The following is a 14,193-nucleotide window of genomic DNA, read 5'->3' as shown; positions in this document are numbered from 1 at the left end:
CTCTGAACAATCATTTACATTCAACAGTTGCTACTTAACTAATTTTTGTTTCTGCTCTGCGTTGACCATCCATTTGTTTATCTTGTTGTGAACTTCAAATGTAATTCTGTCCCTGCTCCATGTTGACAATTTATTTTTTATCTTGTTGTGAACTTCATATGTAATTGCTATCCTAAAATGTACATTGTTAAAAATCTATCATGAATTGTTATTGTTAGAATTTATTTTGAATTGTACTTTTTTTGGATTTTTTCTTCTCGGGTCTCCACTGAAAACGGGCTTCTCGCTGAGTTGGACTAACCCGGTCAACAAATGACAAATAAATAAATAAAATAAATAAATGTATCTTTTTTTCTTACAAAATATCATGTTTGCATTTCATATATTTGCTGCCCATTCATACGATTCCATATTGGTCAATGTAAGCTCTGGAACACAACAGCTAATAATAAAGCTTGTTACCATTTAGGTTTTATGCCCAGATCTTGGGCAACAATCAGGAACTGGGACTCTGTTTACAGATGGCATTTCTAGATGTGAAAGTAAATAAAAAAATTCTGCGGGAGTTAGAAGAAAAATATGATTACTTTGTTTTTAAAACAGACATCTTTCATAGCAGACTGCTTGTCACAGTGCCTGTTTAGCTAATCTACTGAACATCTACAAATAATATGACCTTCCTAACAGCAAGGCATTTATAACTAGTTACAAAGGAAACTGCAAATCTTTTTTCAAGGCCGTACTGAATGTCTTTCATGAAAAAAAAATCTGTTGTTTAATTACAGTTCAGCCTTCAGGGGAAAACAATCAGTTAGAAACCTCTGATTTCACAGAAAATGAAAACCAGAAGGCATTTGTTCGCAACCTATAAATCTGCAGGAGTTACTCGTGACTACCTTATGCTGACGTCTTCCATATCAAAACAAACATTTGATGGTTTGAAGGTGAAAAGAAAGATTTTTCCCTGCAACTTTCATTTGCATTCATCTTATTTTGGATTCATGCTTATATAGTGGCCTGAAATCTTAGAAGACAGGGAGCAGGACCACAGGTAAAGGTCTGCTCCCAAACATACAAGTAAGGAAAGAGGGAACCAGTGAATGTTATCTTTTTTTTATACAACCAGGTAAGTAATATTTCTTTATTCAGACAATATACTTCTGTCAATTTATTTCACTTAAATGAGCCATAAGGCCACTAGTAATATAAAACTTGAGACAAAACAAAATCTTTGAACTGAAATTGGACTTAAGTAAAGTACCGAAATCTCTTTGATTATTAATAAGAATGTGTTGTTCTAAAACATAATATTTATGCTACGGATAGTCCCTTGACTTTAATACTAAGAACATGCAAGTCTGTTCTTGTAGCTTGCAAATTCATCTACAGAACTCTATGCCACTGTAAACGTCTTCATTCTTTGGGACCTACATACCAACATTATTTTAAAAAGTATTTCAATCTGTATTTAGAAAACAACAGAACACTAGTAATCAAATGTATTTAAAATTTGCATAGTGCAGCACAACAGTCTATACATGGTTTATATTATCCATTGCCTTGATGTACACTGAATTTTCACAAGGTCACTTAATATATTGTAAATGTACTACACTCTGTGCAGATTTTTAAGTAGAAAGTATAGACTATAACACAAAGACAGACATGAAGAAGAAAGTTTAATAAACTGCATATTTTTGCATAGAAGCAAACATTGTATTAGAAAATCTGCTGTCTGTTTTTGCAGTGATAGCTTAATTGTTGATATATCTCTTATATTCTACATTAGCTACTCTTACTGTTAAAAAGAAAATATTCTTCATTACCAAATTCACTGCTAAAAAAAGACAATTTTTGTGGCAAGCTTCCTGTTATGTGGCAGTGTTTTATATATAGTACGTGTCATGAATACAGGACTTTTTTTTTTTTTTTTTTTTTTTTTTTTTTTATTACACAGAATTTAGCCTTTGTTAAATGTCAAACATCAAATACGCAAGAACAATAATATAGTAAAATCTATAAATATGGGGAAAAAATTACTGGCTCCGCAGAAGTTGTTAAAAATGATAAAAGGGTAAGCTTTCATTTGGTTCTTAAGGATTTCTCAACTTCAGAACCTTCACAAATGCTGCTGCACTTCCATGCATGTCCAAAGTAACATGAACACAAATAGACCTGAAATTAACGTTCTCACTCTCAGAAGCAGTTTTCATTTTATTTATTTTACATTATTTTACATTAAAAAAGCACCAGGGAGTTCAACATCAAAGGCATCAAATACATCAAAATTTCAAAGAATACTCAGCAGCAACAACAAATAAAAATATAATACATTTCAAAGACGTAGCCTGAGGTCCCATTCAGGACTGTCTCATTGCTTTATGCCTGCTTCTTGCTGGTGCAGGTTATAACCCCTGCAGCCCTGAACAGGAAAAGATGGATATGTCAGCAATCACTTTAAAATGCACTGACTGTTTCAATACAGACAGTGTGGATGTATAAAAGAAAATGAATCAGCAATGTTACACCTGTAAATGACAACTATAGAAGATAGTTTTTCACAGTGTTACCAGCTAACTATTTAATGAGGCTAGAACCTAAATGTAGCCCAGGTTTGTACTGCTATTGCAATCTTTACAAGTAATTGATTTTCCCTTCTCTCACTACCTTAATGTTAGCAAAGCAACTCCATGACCCAAAACTAATGCTTTTGTCAACACTGAATAAATCGGATCAGGATATTCTACAGCTCTGTTTTTAATTTTGCAAATATGCCCATAAATGCAACATTGTATTCTTCTTATTTTATCTTTCCTGTAGAAGAAATACATGAGTTATGCTGTACCCTGTTAACATAAACAAGCAAGTTTAATTTTCAGCTAATCAAAGACAGAAATGTAAAAATACTTCTGTAAGAAAAGAAGTCTAAAAGTACTTCTAGTCCACTCTATTTCTTGAATAATCTGTTTAGCCTTTGAGAAAGAGAGGAATTTATATTGTAAAAAAATGAAAAACGATTGCCATTGCATCGCTCGAAGCATAATGTACAATACATAGCTTCTTAGTCACTGCTGTTTTACCTTAAGGGTCATTAATATACTCTTTCTGTATATACTCTTTCTGTTATTTTCCCAGACAAGCAGCTTCATTTGCTTACCGATTTCTTAGTGGGTGAGGGAAAATAATACAACTGGAAGAGACTAGTTTTTGATTTCCCATTCCTATCATAATTTGCACGTTATCATTTATGACTGCTGCTTGTAGTGAAAGACACTTGTTAAGCTTACAGAGCTGGCAACTGAAGATCATTTTAAGTTTCAGAAATTCACTAAAACAACTCATCCCACTCTTCTAAGTGCAACATTCCCTTATTTACACATCATCTTCTAAACTTGTATACAAGTGTGAGTTTACCCTGTATGCGAAAAATAAGGGCACTTTGCTCATTCTATTTGCCCCTCCCCCATAATGAGCTATGACTGTCTCATTATGTTTATTTGGCATTGGAATGCCACACAAGCTTAGGTTGCATTACAGCCTATCATCTGACAAATATTTTAGAGCTGAATTGTTCAGAACTGTCGACATTTTTTTAAAATGGTCTATCCTTCTTTTGATGCTGTTGTAAATATCTGCAGAAGTGCTAATCAATCACTTTTTAAACATTCAGTTTTGGTTACTGGGTCATGTTATCTGACCTGTTAAGAGGGGTGCAGGGACAATACAATATGGTCCTCTGTAAACAACATGCTACAGCAAGTAAATTATTAATTCTCCTAAATTTTCTACCAGACTATCCTGAATCTTTTTTAGGCTCAGCAGTAACAATATTGTATTGGTACTTTATCATTTTCAGAGGACGTACAACTTCATTTATGTTTTTATATAAAATGAGTCGGTCATTACTTGAACTGCCATCTTTGTGTTTAATATTAGTTGGCCAACATCGCTTTCTTCATTTTTTCTACCATCATGAGAAAATGGTGACACTGAATGCTTCACCTAGTTATTATTTTAATAAACAAATTAATAACCTCTGTTAGGAATGTTTAACAAATCTGAAGTTATCATTATCTATGTATCTATATTTTCCTATATGTGCCATTATGTGTCATTTCTTTTTCTTTCAAAACTTATTTTGCAACATATTGCAACAGTGCACCTGATCATTTGCCAACAAAATGAGTAAAAATAATAGTAAACATAATACACTGTTTCAGCAAGAATGTGACCAGACAGCTAGTACAATATATAATTTAGAGAAAATGCAAACCTGCGATACTTTCCTGATTTCTTATAATTAAGTATCTGATAATATTACTCCCTCATTCTGAGCCAGAAATATAAAGCAAATGCTTCACTGAATTATGATAGCACCAAAAATGTGTAATATTAATAACAGACATAATCTATATACATTTAATGAACTATAATACATGAAATGATTGCATTATAAAATGTGCCTCGTGTATTTGTGAGCCATTGTGCTGAACTATTTTCATTTTGGGGGATAAATTAGATGTCTTTTATGATTCTTTGAAAAAGGGAGGTTGGCAGATAGTTTTGGAGTCACGGTACAAAAGTAGTTCCCACTCAATTAAGTCTATTACCTTAAAACATAATCTTAAAGTTTATAGTGCATGTTATATCACACTGACTCATTTAAATGTTCATCTGTGTGCATGTGCATATGTATATGTCTGCCTGTACACACACACACACACACACACACACACACACACACACACACACACGCACACACGCATTCACATTTGCATGCAAGTATATAAACTGAGAGTGAAACAGCTGGAGACAGAATTATTTGGCACCTGTGACTCAGATACAACCAGTAGACATAGAAAAACTACTCTATTTTAGAGGAGAACTGGAAGATAGTAAGGGAACTCTGGATTATAAGATACAGATTCAGTGAATTATTCATTTCTTTGGGAAGGGTTAACTATACTGTGATTTTTAAACAGCTATGGATTCCGTATGGCACCATTTATTTGTATTTTGGAAAACATTACTTCAGCCTGCTAAAATAAGCAGTTATTAACACAGTTAACAGTATTTTTAAATAAAATATCATCCTAATGTATTCTTCTTTAAACAGTGAATGTAGAAAAACTTCATGTGCCAGAAAATGTAAGCAACAATTAAATAAAATGTGTTTGTTACTCAGTTTTTCACATAAACCAACTTATTTATCTGCAGTGATCAATGTTAGAGCCTACATCTCACAGCATGTATATAGTTAATGACAAATACTAGAATTCTGAGTCACAGAACAATAAAAATAACCAGTCTAGCTAATGGGCATAAATATAATAGGCTTAATTTGCTGCTGTTGCTTTTAACTGCAAAGTAAAATTTAGTAGTCCTAGTAAATACCACCACTGAAACTTTAAGAAAGCATTTTCAATTATCCTTTTATCGCAAATACTTCATTTAATAAATATTATTGTCATACAGAATAAAACCAAGAGCAAATGTAATCTTTATTTGCCTTTTTATATTCCCCCAATACCCAGTACAATCCTAATAATTTACAAAGCTGTTCAAATTATGTTTAGTGATGACTGAAAAAAGTATTTAGTCACAGTTAATTTTAATAAATTAAGTGGCAGAAAGAAGAAACATTTTTCCTAAAGCTTTACCTTGAAGCTGAAAGAAATTTTCTTTGGGCTGTTTCTAGAACAATGTTTGGGTATTGGCTGCTACAACTGGAGACATTAGGGTTTATTAGACATTAGCAGACCCTAAAATGTTTCTATTCTGAAAAATATCCATTACATGCAAAACATACATCATTAAACCATTTTGTACCTTAAAGGCAAATGTTTTGCTGAGATATAATATTAATATCGCACAATGTTATACCTTTTATAAAACAGCCACCAGCTTCCTGTTGTTAAAAATAGTAGTGTTTGAATTATCTAAGTGTTTTCATTTATTGTACAGACATTTTTCCTGAGTGCCTAATGTCACTTTAGTAACATTTCAGACATGAAGTATTCCAAATGGCAATCACACTGCCGATGTTTAACTTTATAAATCTGGTGCTGATAGAAATATTTTAGTTCACGGATGTTATACCTCTATTGTTATAAGTGTTTTTTCCTTGATTACCACAGTGCATTGTTTACTAAGTTCCACTGTATTGTGTAGCTATAATTAGCATCTCAGAATACTCAAATATCACTTTTACATACCGATATGATACTACTTTTGAATACTGTGAAGCAAATGAAAGGTTGTATTTTAAATGGAAATGGATATCTTCCAGAAACATACACTTTGTTGGAATGTGCACTCCGACAGGTTAGACAATCACCTTATAGAAGTACTTCATTCTTTACTATAACAGTAATTTCAGATTCAAGTATATTTTTTATATAATGTGTTACGTAATGTGATATCTACCTAAAGACCTACAAGGAAGTTATGAAGTTTGATGAAGCATTTGAATGAAACATATAGTAACTTTACATATTTTTAACTTTTCTAATTAGACTTCCAACTTGTGATGAATCCTGCTTCAATGCTTTTGAAACAACCTCCACTGTATATAACAGCAAGTGGCAAATTATATTCTAAGAAGTAATTTTTTTTTCTTTTTGCATATCCAGACTCAGATTGTTTGTTACATATTCTTTATGAATGACATGCTTTACTACAAGGAAACCAGATAATATCTAAAACTACTATACTAATAGTATTAAATCATATGCTGTATTTTAATAGATATTGATAAAAACAGTAAAATATATTTTATCAGACATAACCAAATGGAAATTTGCATTTCACATTGATTGCATGAGTAAAATACCCACTGTTTTGGAGAATAAAAAAAACATTCCTTGAAGACATTTACAAGATAAGTGGAAAAGAAGCTTCACATGGGCTGAGCCTGGAATTGGTCAGTACTGATCAGTGCGCTACACTGCTTAATAAAAATAAACAAACAAATAAATAAATGAATACACACTGTACAGATATCCTGTAAGTCAAAGGTGCATATGCATAATATTTGTAAGACAGATAAGGATTCTCAAACTGACTGTATTTGCATTCTACAGTTCTAAAAGGAAGCGTGCAATTTTTATACTAAATAAGAAGCATAATACACAGATAATGTGAAAACGCAAACATAACACGTTGACTTGTACAAGACCAAAAAAAGCAGACTGCTTGACAACTGTTAACTGCTTTGGAGACTTTTTCTTTTCCCTAATGTTGTACGATATTGAGCTGGTATATATTAGTTTAGGGGTTGGAAAGCTTATTTAGAGTATTTGTGTTTATCTCAATGTTATCCACATGCTTTACATCTGTGTGACCGAGCAACTGTGGTGTGAAGATTTGTGTTAACATGTCTTACACCAGAAGAAAAGAATGTATTAATAAAGAACTGGGTGAGAAAGCAGAAAGGGAACTAGGGAAAGAATAAAACAATAGGTAGATGAAAGGGAGAAATGATCAACATTAAACAGATGAATGTATACAGTACACGCAGTGTCTTAAATAATTACCATATACTTATATGTGTGGGTGCCAGATAATTAATTTCTAATAACATCCGGCACTATAAACTGTACATGCTGTAACTGCTTCTTCATATCTAACAGCACAAAAATATTTTAATTGTTCAAAGCTTTTCTTGCTAAATTGTTCCATTATTTTTCCATAAAAACTGGGTTATGACATTATATCTCTTTTCCCTCAATTATATTTTAAATGTAACATTTTTTGTCCCTTCCTCTTTATGAGTTGCGATTGACCATTGTCTTTCCCTCATACATTTTTAATGTATATCTACTATTTAATATGTATATTATTATCATTATGGTTATTTTTGTCTATATCTGAAAGCAGCCTCCTGGAGAAGATCTACATAGTTTTGAAATGAATAAATGAAATAAGTAAACAGACTAGTTTACTGTAAAGCAAATGCAAAGTTATGGAAAACATTCAGGATCTAAAACATGTGGTGTCTTTCTCCTTGCACTGGAAACCTAATGCAATTTCAGCAGGTTTCAGCCTAATCATATGCAATGCCGTTGATACATAACCTGAATTTTATATTTCCTATCATCCTACTTATAACAAAAATATGCACACACACGCACATACACACATACACAGGTAGGCACATGCACGCACACACACACACACACACACACACACACACACACACACACACACACACACACACATACACAGGTAGGCACACGCACATGCATGCACACACACACACACACACGCGCGCAGGCACACACACAGACACACACACACATAGGCACACGCACGCACACACACATACACACACACACACACACACACACACACACACACACACACACACACACACACAATGTTGCATGTTATTTTACACACATATACACAGGTAGGCACACACACACACACACACACACACACGTAGGCACATGTACACATGCACACACACGTGCGCGCGCGCGCACACACACATGCACACATGCACACATGCACACATGCACGCACACACACACACACACACACACACACACACACACACACACACACACACACACACACACACACACACACACACACATACACACACACACACATACACACACACACACATACACATACACAATGTTGCATGTTAACTTAACCACTCACACTTACAGAGTGTGTTAAAACAATCAATCATGCTAGTATGTCTTTTTTACAGCATTCTAATTTTCTTTTTTTTTTTTTAAGTTTACACTGCATAAAGATAAGGTACAATAATTAAATCCCTTTGTCCTTTACAGAAAACAGCAGTGGTTCCATCACTATTGTGTGCCTCACTTACAAGAGTAGTTCAGTGGTGTGCAGTTTTCTTCAGAATTTCTGCAGTCCAGGACCATAGGAATGCAAAAACAACTACATTGCTCAGGCCTATAAGTGTCTGCTTTTGGATGTCCTGTTTCACTTCCATTGTTTCCACATAATTTATACACAACTTCTTTCAAGTATTCTTTGAGCTGTTGATCTTTTGTGCAGTAGTATGTATCATATGTGTTTGCATAATAAGACTGCAAAACTGACTTTATTCTTTGAGAAAAATTGCTGACATAGACATGTGGGACATTAAAGATACTAGTTATCTGAAAAAATGCTTGGAATTCTCTTTGATAAATGTTTGGGATTATTACTAAAATCTGCACTTCCTTTTTTTTTTAAATTAGTATGAACATATTTCTTAAAACAACACAATTGAGGAACATTTTACAAAGGATTTGTCTCCGTGCATTCCCTTACTCTTTTTGGAAAACATCCACAAACATTCTACAGAAAATATTTAATTTAAAAAACAGTGTACAATATACATCACTCAATAAGGGAGAAAACCTGCTTGTTTCTTACACTTATGATCAGTCTTGGCTTGAAAATGTGACATTCTGCAGGCCAAAGTCTGTGTTACACATCTACTAACTGTTTACTTTGGTAGTGTTGAATGAATTATTTAATTCAGTTTTAAAGTTTTTAAGTTAACTGTGAAATCAGATTGCTATTCTAAATAGGTTGTACCTGTCTGACAAAACATACCTCTCAACTGTTGAGATTTTTGCAGAATGTCCATTTTTTTTGCCTTATATTTTGGTCTGTTCCTCATAAAACTTGTGATTTTCTGGAAATGACTGAGGACTGAAATCACTAAATAATGGCACACATTTGAGTTTCAGATTTTATACCCTAAAGAAAATGCATGCTAACACAAAACCTATTGTTCTATCAATTTTCTAATTTTATAAGAGCAATATTTAAAATGTGTCTCTATTTTTGGGCCTTTGTCCCACCATTATTTTAGGCTTTGTCCAGGTTTCTTGAGCTAAGAAGTTGAGAGGACAAAGCATAAATACATTTCTATTTTTAGTGGACTGTCTTGTCATCTAGGAAGATCCATTATTTTGCAATATAGCTTAGTTGTTTAAAAGGTGTACCTTTTATATTTCATTGTTATAGTTTTTTTTTTTATTTCTGTTGCACGATTAAGTGTTTTGCATGTATCATAAGTCTGTTAATACAAAGACTAAAAAAGATTGGTTTGCAGTGATGTTTTCACAGTGTCGAGTTGTCAGGCCGGTGCCCAAACTTCACAGAAGGCACACACTTCTGTGTGTGCCAAAAAAGATAGACTACATAGAAGTTCACAGAATTAGTCTGGGCTCCATGGCATACAAAGGCATATCATTATTGTGTTCACTCACTTGCCAGTATATATCATCTACTCTCATATTTTACTCCATACACCCTCAATATTGTAGAGTTCTGAATGTGAACTAAAAATATCCAGTTGTTGGCTCTTAGGATGTGGCAATATCATTTATGCAACTTGCTGTTGATCGTGGCAAATATAAAGTAGTTAGGAGGGGTTCTAAAAAGTATTTACATGCATGTGACTAATCAATTACCCAACCCCTTTACATAATTCCTGATGGCAATGTTGGGAGACTCCTTTGCAGACCTGACAGAGGTATGCTCAGCAGTCCAAAGAAGGTCTCAAAGGTGTAGCCTTCCCACTCTATTCCTAGCAATCTACAAAATTATATACAGCATGGCATGTTGGCAACCCACTGCATTGAATAACAGGCCATCTGTTGAGATGCTTGATTGATTGGACATCATGAATATATATGATATGATTTTATGTTTACTTCATGCATGTGCATAAAGATTTCGGAATGCATTCAATGCACCCAAGCAAGTTAGTGCAAGCAATTAGGTTTATGGCCTGCTACTAAGCTTCATCCTGTGGTCATGAGTTTGGTCCCTTCCATCTCCATTAGTGCACTGTGTAATGCTAAGCAAGCCACTTAGGCAACGATCTTGGACTGCCACTCAAAATTTACTTAGTTAAAAACAGATGAACAAATTACTAAATAAACAAATGCCCCCATACAAGGGATCTAAGCCGTCTGTATTGGTGTGAATAAGGTTTTGTATGCATAATAAATAATGTCAGGTAAACAAAAAATCTTTAATTTGCTACTGTTCACACAAGTGTGTGGGTGTGAGAGAGAGAAACAAAAAAGAAACAGCTAATTAATAACATTATTTTTATAACATTTCTGTTATTCTTGAAGCCCAGAATAGTAGAAAAATATTTCTGAAAAGTTTGTCCAGATAAAATGTGGTACATGGTATCATCCTGATACGGAGCTTGCTGCTTGGTAGCATGCACTCACCTACTGATGTGTGTGCGTGTGTGTCTATACATGCGTTTGTGTGTATGCAAGTGTGTGTGTGTGTGTGTGTGTGTGTGTGTGTGTGTACATGTGCCGTGCGGGTGTGTGTGTGTATGCGTGTCCATATGTCTGTGTGTATCTCTGTGTCTATGCATGTGTGTTTGTCTGTATGTCTATGCATATGTTTGTGTGTGTCTGTGTGTGTCTATGCATGTGTGTTTGGGTGTGTGTCTGTCTGTTTACATGTAGCTGTGTGTATCTCTGTGTCTATGCATGTGTGTGCGTGTGTGTGTGTGTGTGTGTGTGTGTGTGTGTGTGTGTGTGTGTGTGTGTGTGTCTATGCATGTGTAAAAACTCACAAGGACGATAAACTAGTAAAACACAAAAACGAATACACTGGAGTACCTTCCAAAAAGACTGTTTATTGTTAGCGCTTTCCTTTAGACAAATTTCTAAACTTCTTCAGACAACTTGCCTCAACATACTATCATATTAGTAGAGACTACAATTAAACTTTAATTGCTCATTGCCCATATTTTGCCTGGGCTAAATGAATGCGCTTCTATTATGTGTATTTTAAAGCGTAAAGCACTGAATAGGTTGGACATGCAAGTTAATGTGTGCTAGCCTGTGTAACTAATTTATCAGTGTCTCTGCATTTTCTGTGTATTTCTACAAAAAAACAAAAAAACAAAAAAAAATCCTTGTTTTCCCACCTTTCTCAACTAGTTTAGACCAGTATACAGGCATTGCTGTATTCTGGGCTGTGGTGTAGTTCCTGTGTTGTCCATTACCTTACTTGGATAGAAGGAAGTTTCTTTGCTCACCAGTGGGAGTGGGGAGCCTTGAGCAGCCTACCTGTCCTTGGGGGAAGTGACCTCAGCACAAGAAGCTGTAGTAATTGGTTGTTTAGGACCATTCCTAGCTCTTTTGTAGTTCACTGCTTAAAATCCGCCTTTGCACGGCTTTGTGCGGTCGTGCGCATAGCGCAGCGCCGGTTAAACTTGGTTAAACAAGGTTAAACTTTTTCTGGCTCCGCCAAGTCTGCTGTTCAATTTTTCCTTTAGAACTGTTCTACTTGCAATCTAAACAGCCTATACTCTATCTGAAAAGCTCAGCACTTGCTCCTAAAGCATTTTTATACAGGTAAAGCACTCTTAAACAAAAGAAAGTACTTCATTCACCTAAATTCTGTTGAGTACACATCTCCCTATAGGTCCTTTCTGACTCAGTTACACAGCAATCTTTTTCACTATTTCTAGCATGTCGAAGGGTCAGTTGCTGGCGTCCTCTCCTGTTCAGCTGGTGAATCTGGGAATCTTGAGGCAATGTTACAATTGCCTCATGTACACAGACAACCCTCTCCTCCTCCCAACAAATACAAATATATGAGAGATGCAACTATATAGCCAAACTGGAGGCTGAGCTCTCTCAATTCAGTACTGGCAAGACCAGTCAGGAGGAGAAGGTAACCACGCACACCACAAACCCAGTCTCACATAGAACTATCACAACAGCAAACCAAACACATAAACACACAAAACATACTTGGAGGCTGATTAAAAATCTACCAAAACAACAGAGGCCTCCAAAGCAGACACCCAAGCAACCACCACCTCAAGACATAGCACATGCAACACATAGTTCACAAAGTCAGTGTGCTAAACAGTCACAGCCCTTAAGGCCAAACAACATGCCAGACACACTTGTAATAGGTGACTCCATAGTCAGACACACTGACGTCCCGCTCACCAGACTGAACAAGGAAAAGGTCACAGTAAGCTGCCTGTCGGGAGCTAGAATCCGCCACATAACACAAGCACTCAGGTCACTCCACAGCAAGTACAAATATGACTCAGTCATTGTACATGCCGGTGTGAACGACCTGAGACATACCTCCCTGGACTACATGAAAAGAGACATAGAGGAGCTCTCTGATTATGTAGCCCAGGCCGGTATGACCCTGACTCTGAGCAGCATCTTACCCTCACCAAGAATGATGCCACAGTACAAAGACAAAATGATCAGTTTTAACAATTGGCTTAATTACTGGTGTCATTCTAAGGGGATCCAATGTCTGTCTGCTTGGGATGACATGCTTGACAAGCCACGCTGCTTGCAAGGGATGGCTTGCACCTGTCACCCCTGGGCTTCCGGATATTGGCCAAGGCTCTTGCCACCCCATAGTGCCTTTTTTAGGCAAGGCTCAAATGACAAACCTACCTCCCTAGAAAACACAAGTGGAAAAAACTAAGGGTAATGCTGCTCAATGCCAGAAGTCTAAATCTCAAGATGCACGCCTCAAGCCCTCCTCAGTATGGAGAACATCGATGTCTGTGCGGTGACTGAAACCTGGTTCAAGGCTCCTGAGAGCACCCCAGCACTATCAGGTTTTACCTCATATCATGCTTTCCGGCCCCAAAACTTGGACCGAACCACAAAAGGAGGGGAGTATCCATTTTCATCAAAGATACCCACACCTCCAGGTTGGTGGCAACGCACGAAGCATCGGAGACTATCCAGGTGCAACTAACCATAGGCAAAACTGCCTTACAGTTTGTAGCATGCTACAGACCACCCTCTCAAACTCAGGAACCCCACACAGCCTTCCTGAAGACACTGGAGAGTATGAATGTCTCTCCAAATACCATCATTTTGGGAGACTTCAACTACCCAAACATAGACTGGGAACATTACCAAGCCCCAACACCCTAGCCCAAAGGTTCCTAGAATTCATAAACTCAAATGCAATGGAACAACTAGTCACCATTCCCACAAGAGGAGACAATATACTAGACCTGATCATCACAAACATGGGGACAAAATGCTCCACACCGAAGTATATCCCTCTTTGGTAAGATCAGACCATAAATTAATCTCACTGGAAATCCACATCCCGCCCCCACCCCTGCACAAAAGACCACAGTGAAGAACTTCTCAAAAGCAAACTTCACACTTCTTAAGACTGAAG

At 35.9% G+C, this 14,193-nt stretch overlaps 1 protein-coding gene across 1 annotated transcript in view; it reads left to right on the top strand.

Annotated features, from left to right (window-relative positions):
- The first annotated feature begins 556 nt into the window (after positions 1-556).
- Positions 557-14,193, top strand: part of LOC122817089 (agouti signaling protein) — a 465,337-nt gene continuing 451,700 nt past the window's right edge. The window contains exon 1 of the mRNA XM_044090250.1: positions 557-1,126. Coding sequence (XP_043946185.1) covers positions 1,101-1,126 — 26 coding nt within the window. The 5' untranslated portion in view covers positions 557-1,100. The remainder of the gene's footprint in view (positions 1,127-14,193) is intronic.

This window comes from Protopterus annectens, chromosome 12.part0, assembly GCF_019279795.1.
Source record: "Protopterus annectens isolate FY-2018-M chromosome 12.part0, PAN1.0, whole genome shotgun sequence".
In the NCBI taxonomy this organism is placed as follows: Eukaryota; Metazoa; Chordata; order Ceratodontiformes; family Protopteridae; genus Protopterus; species Protopterus annectens.
Note: the sequence above shows the minus strand (reverse complement) of the source record. Positions and strands in the feature narration are given on the sequence as shown.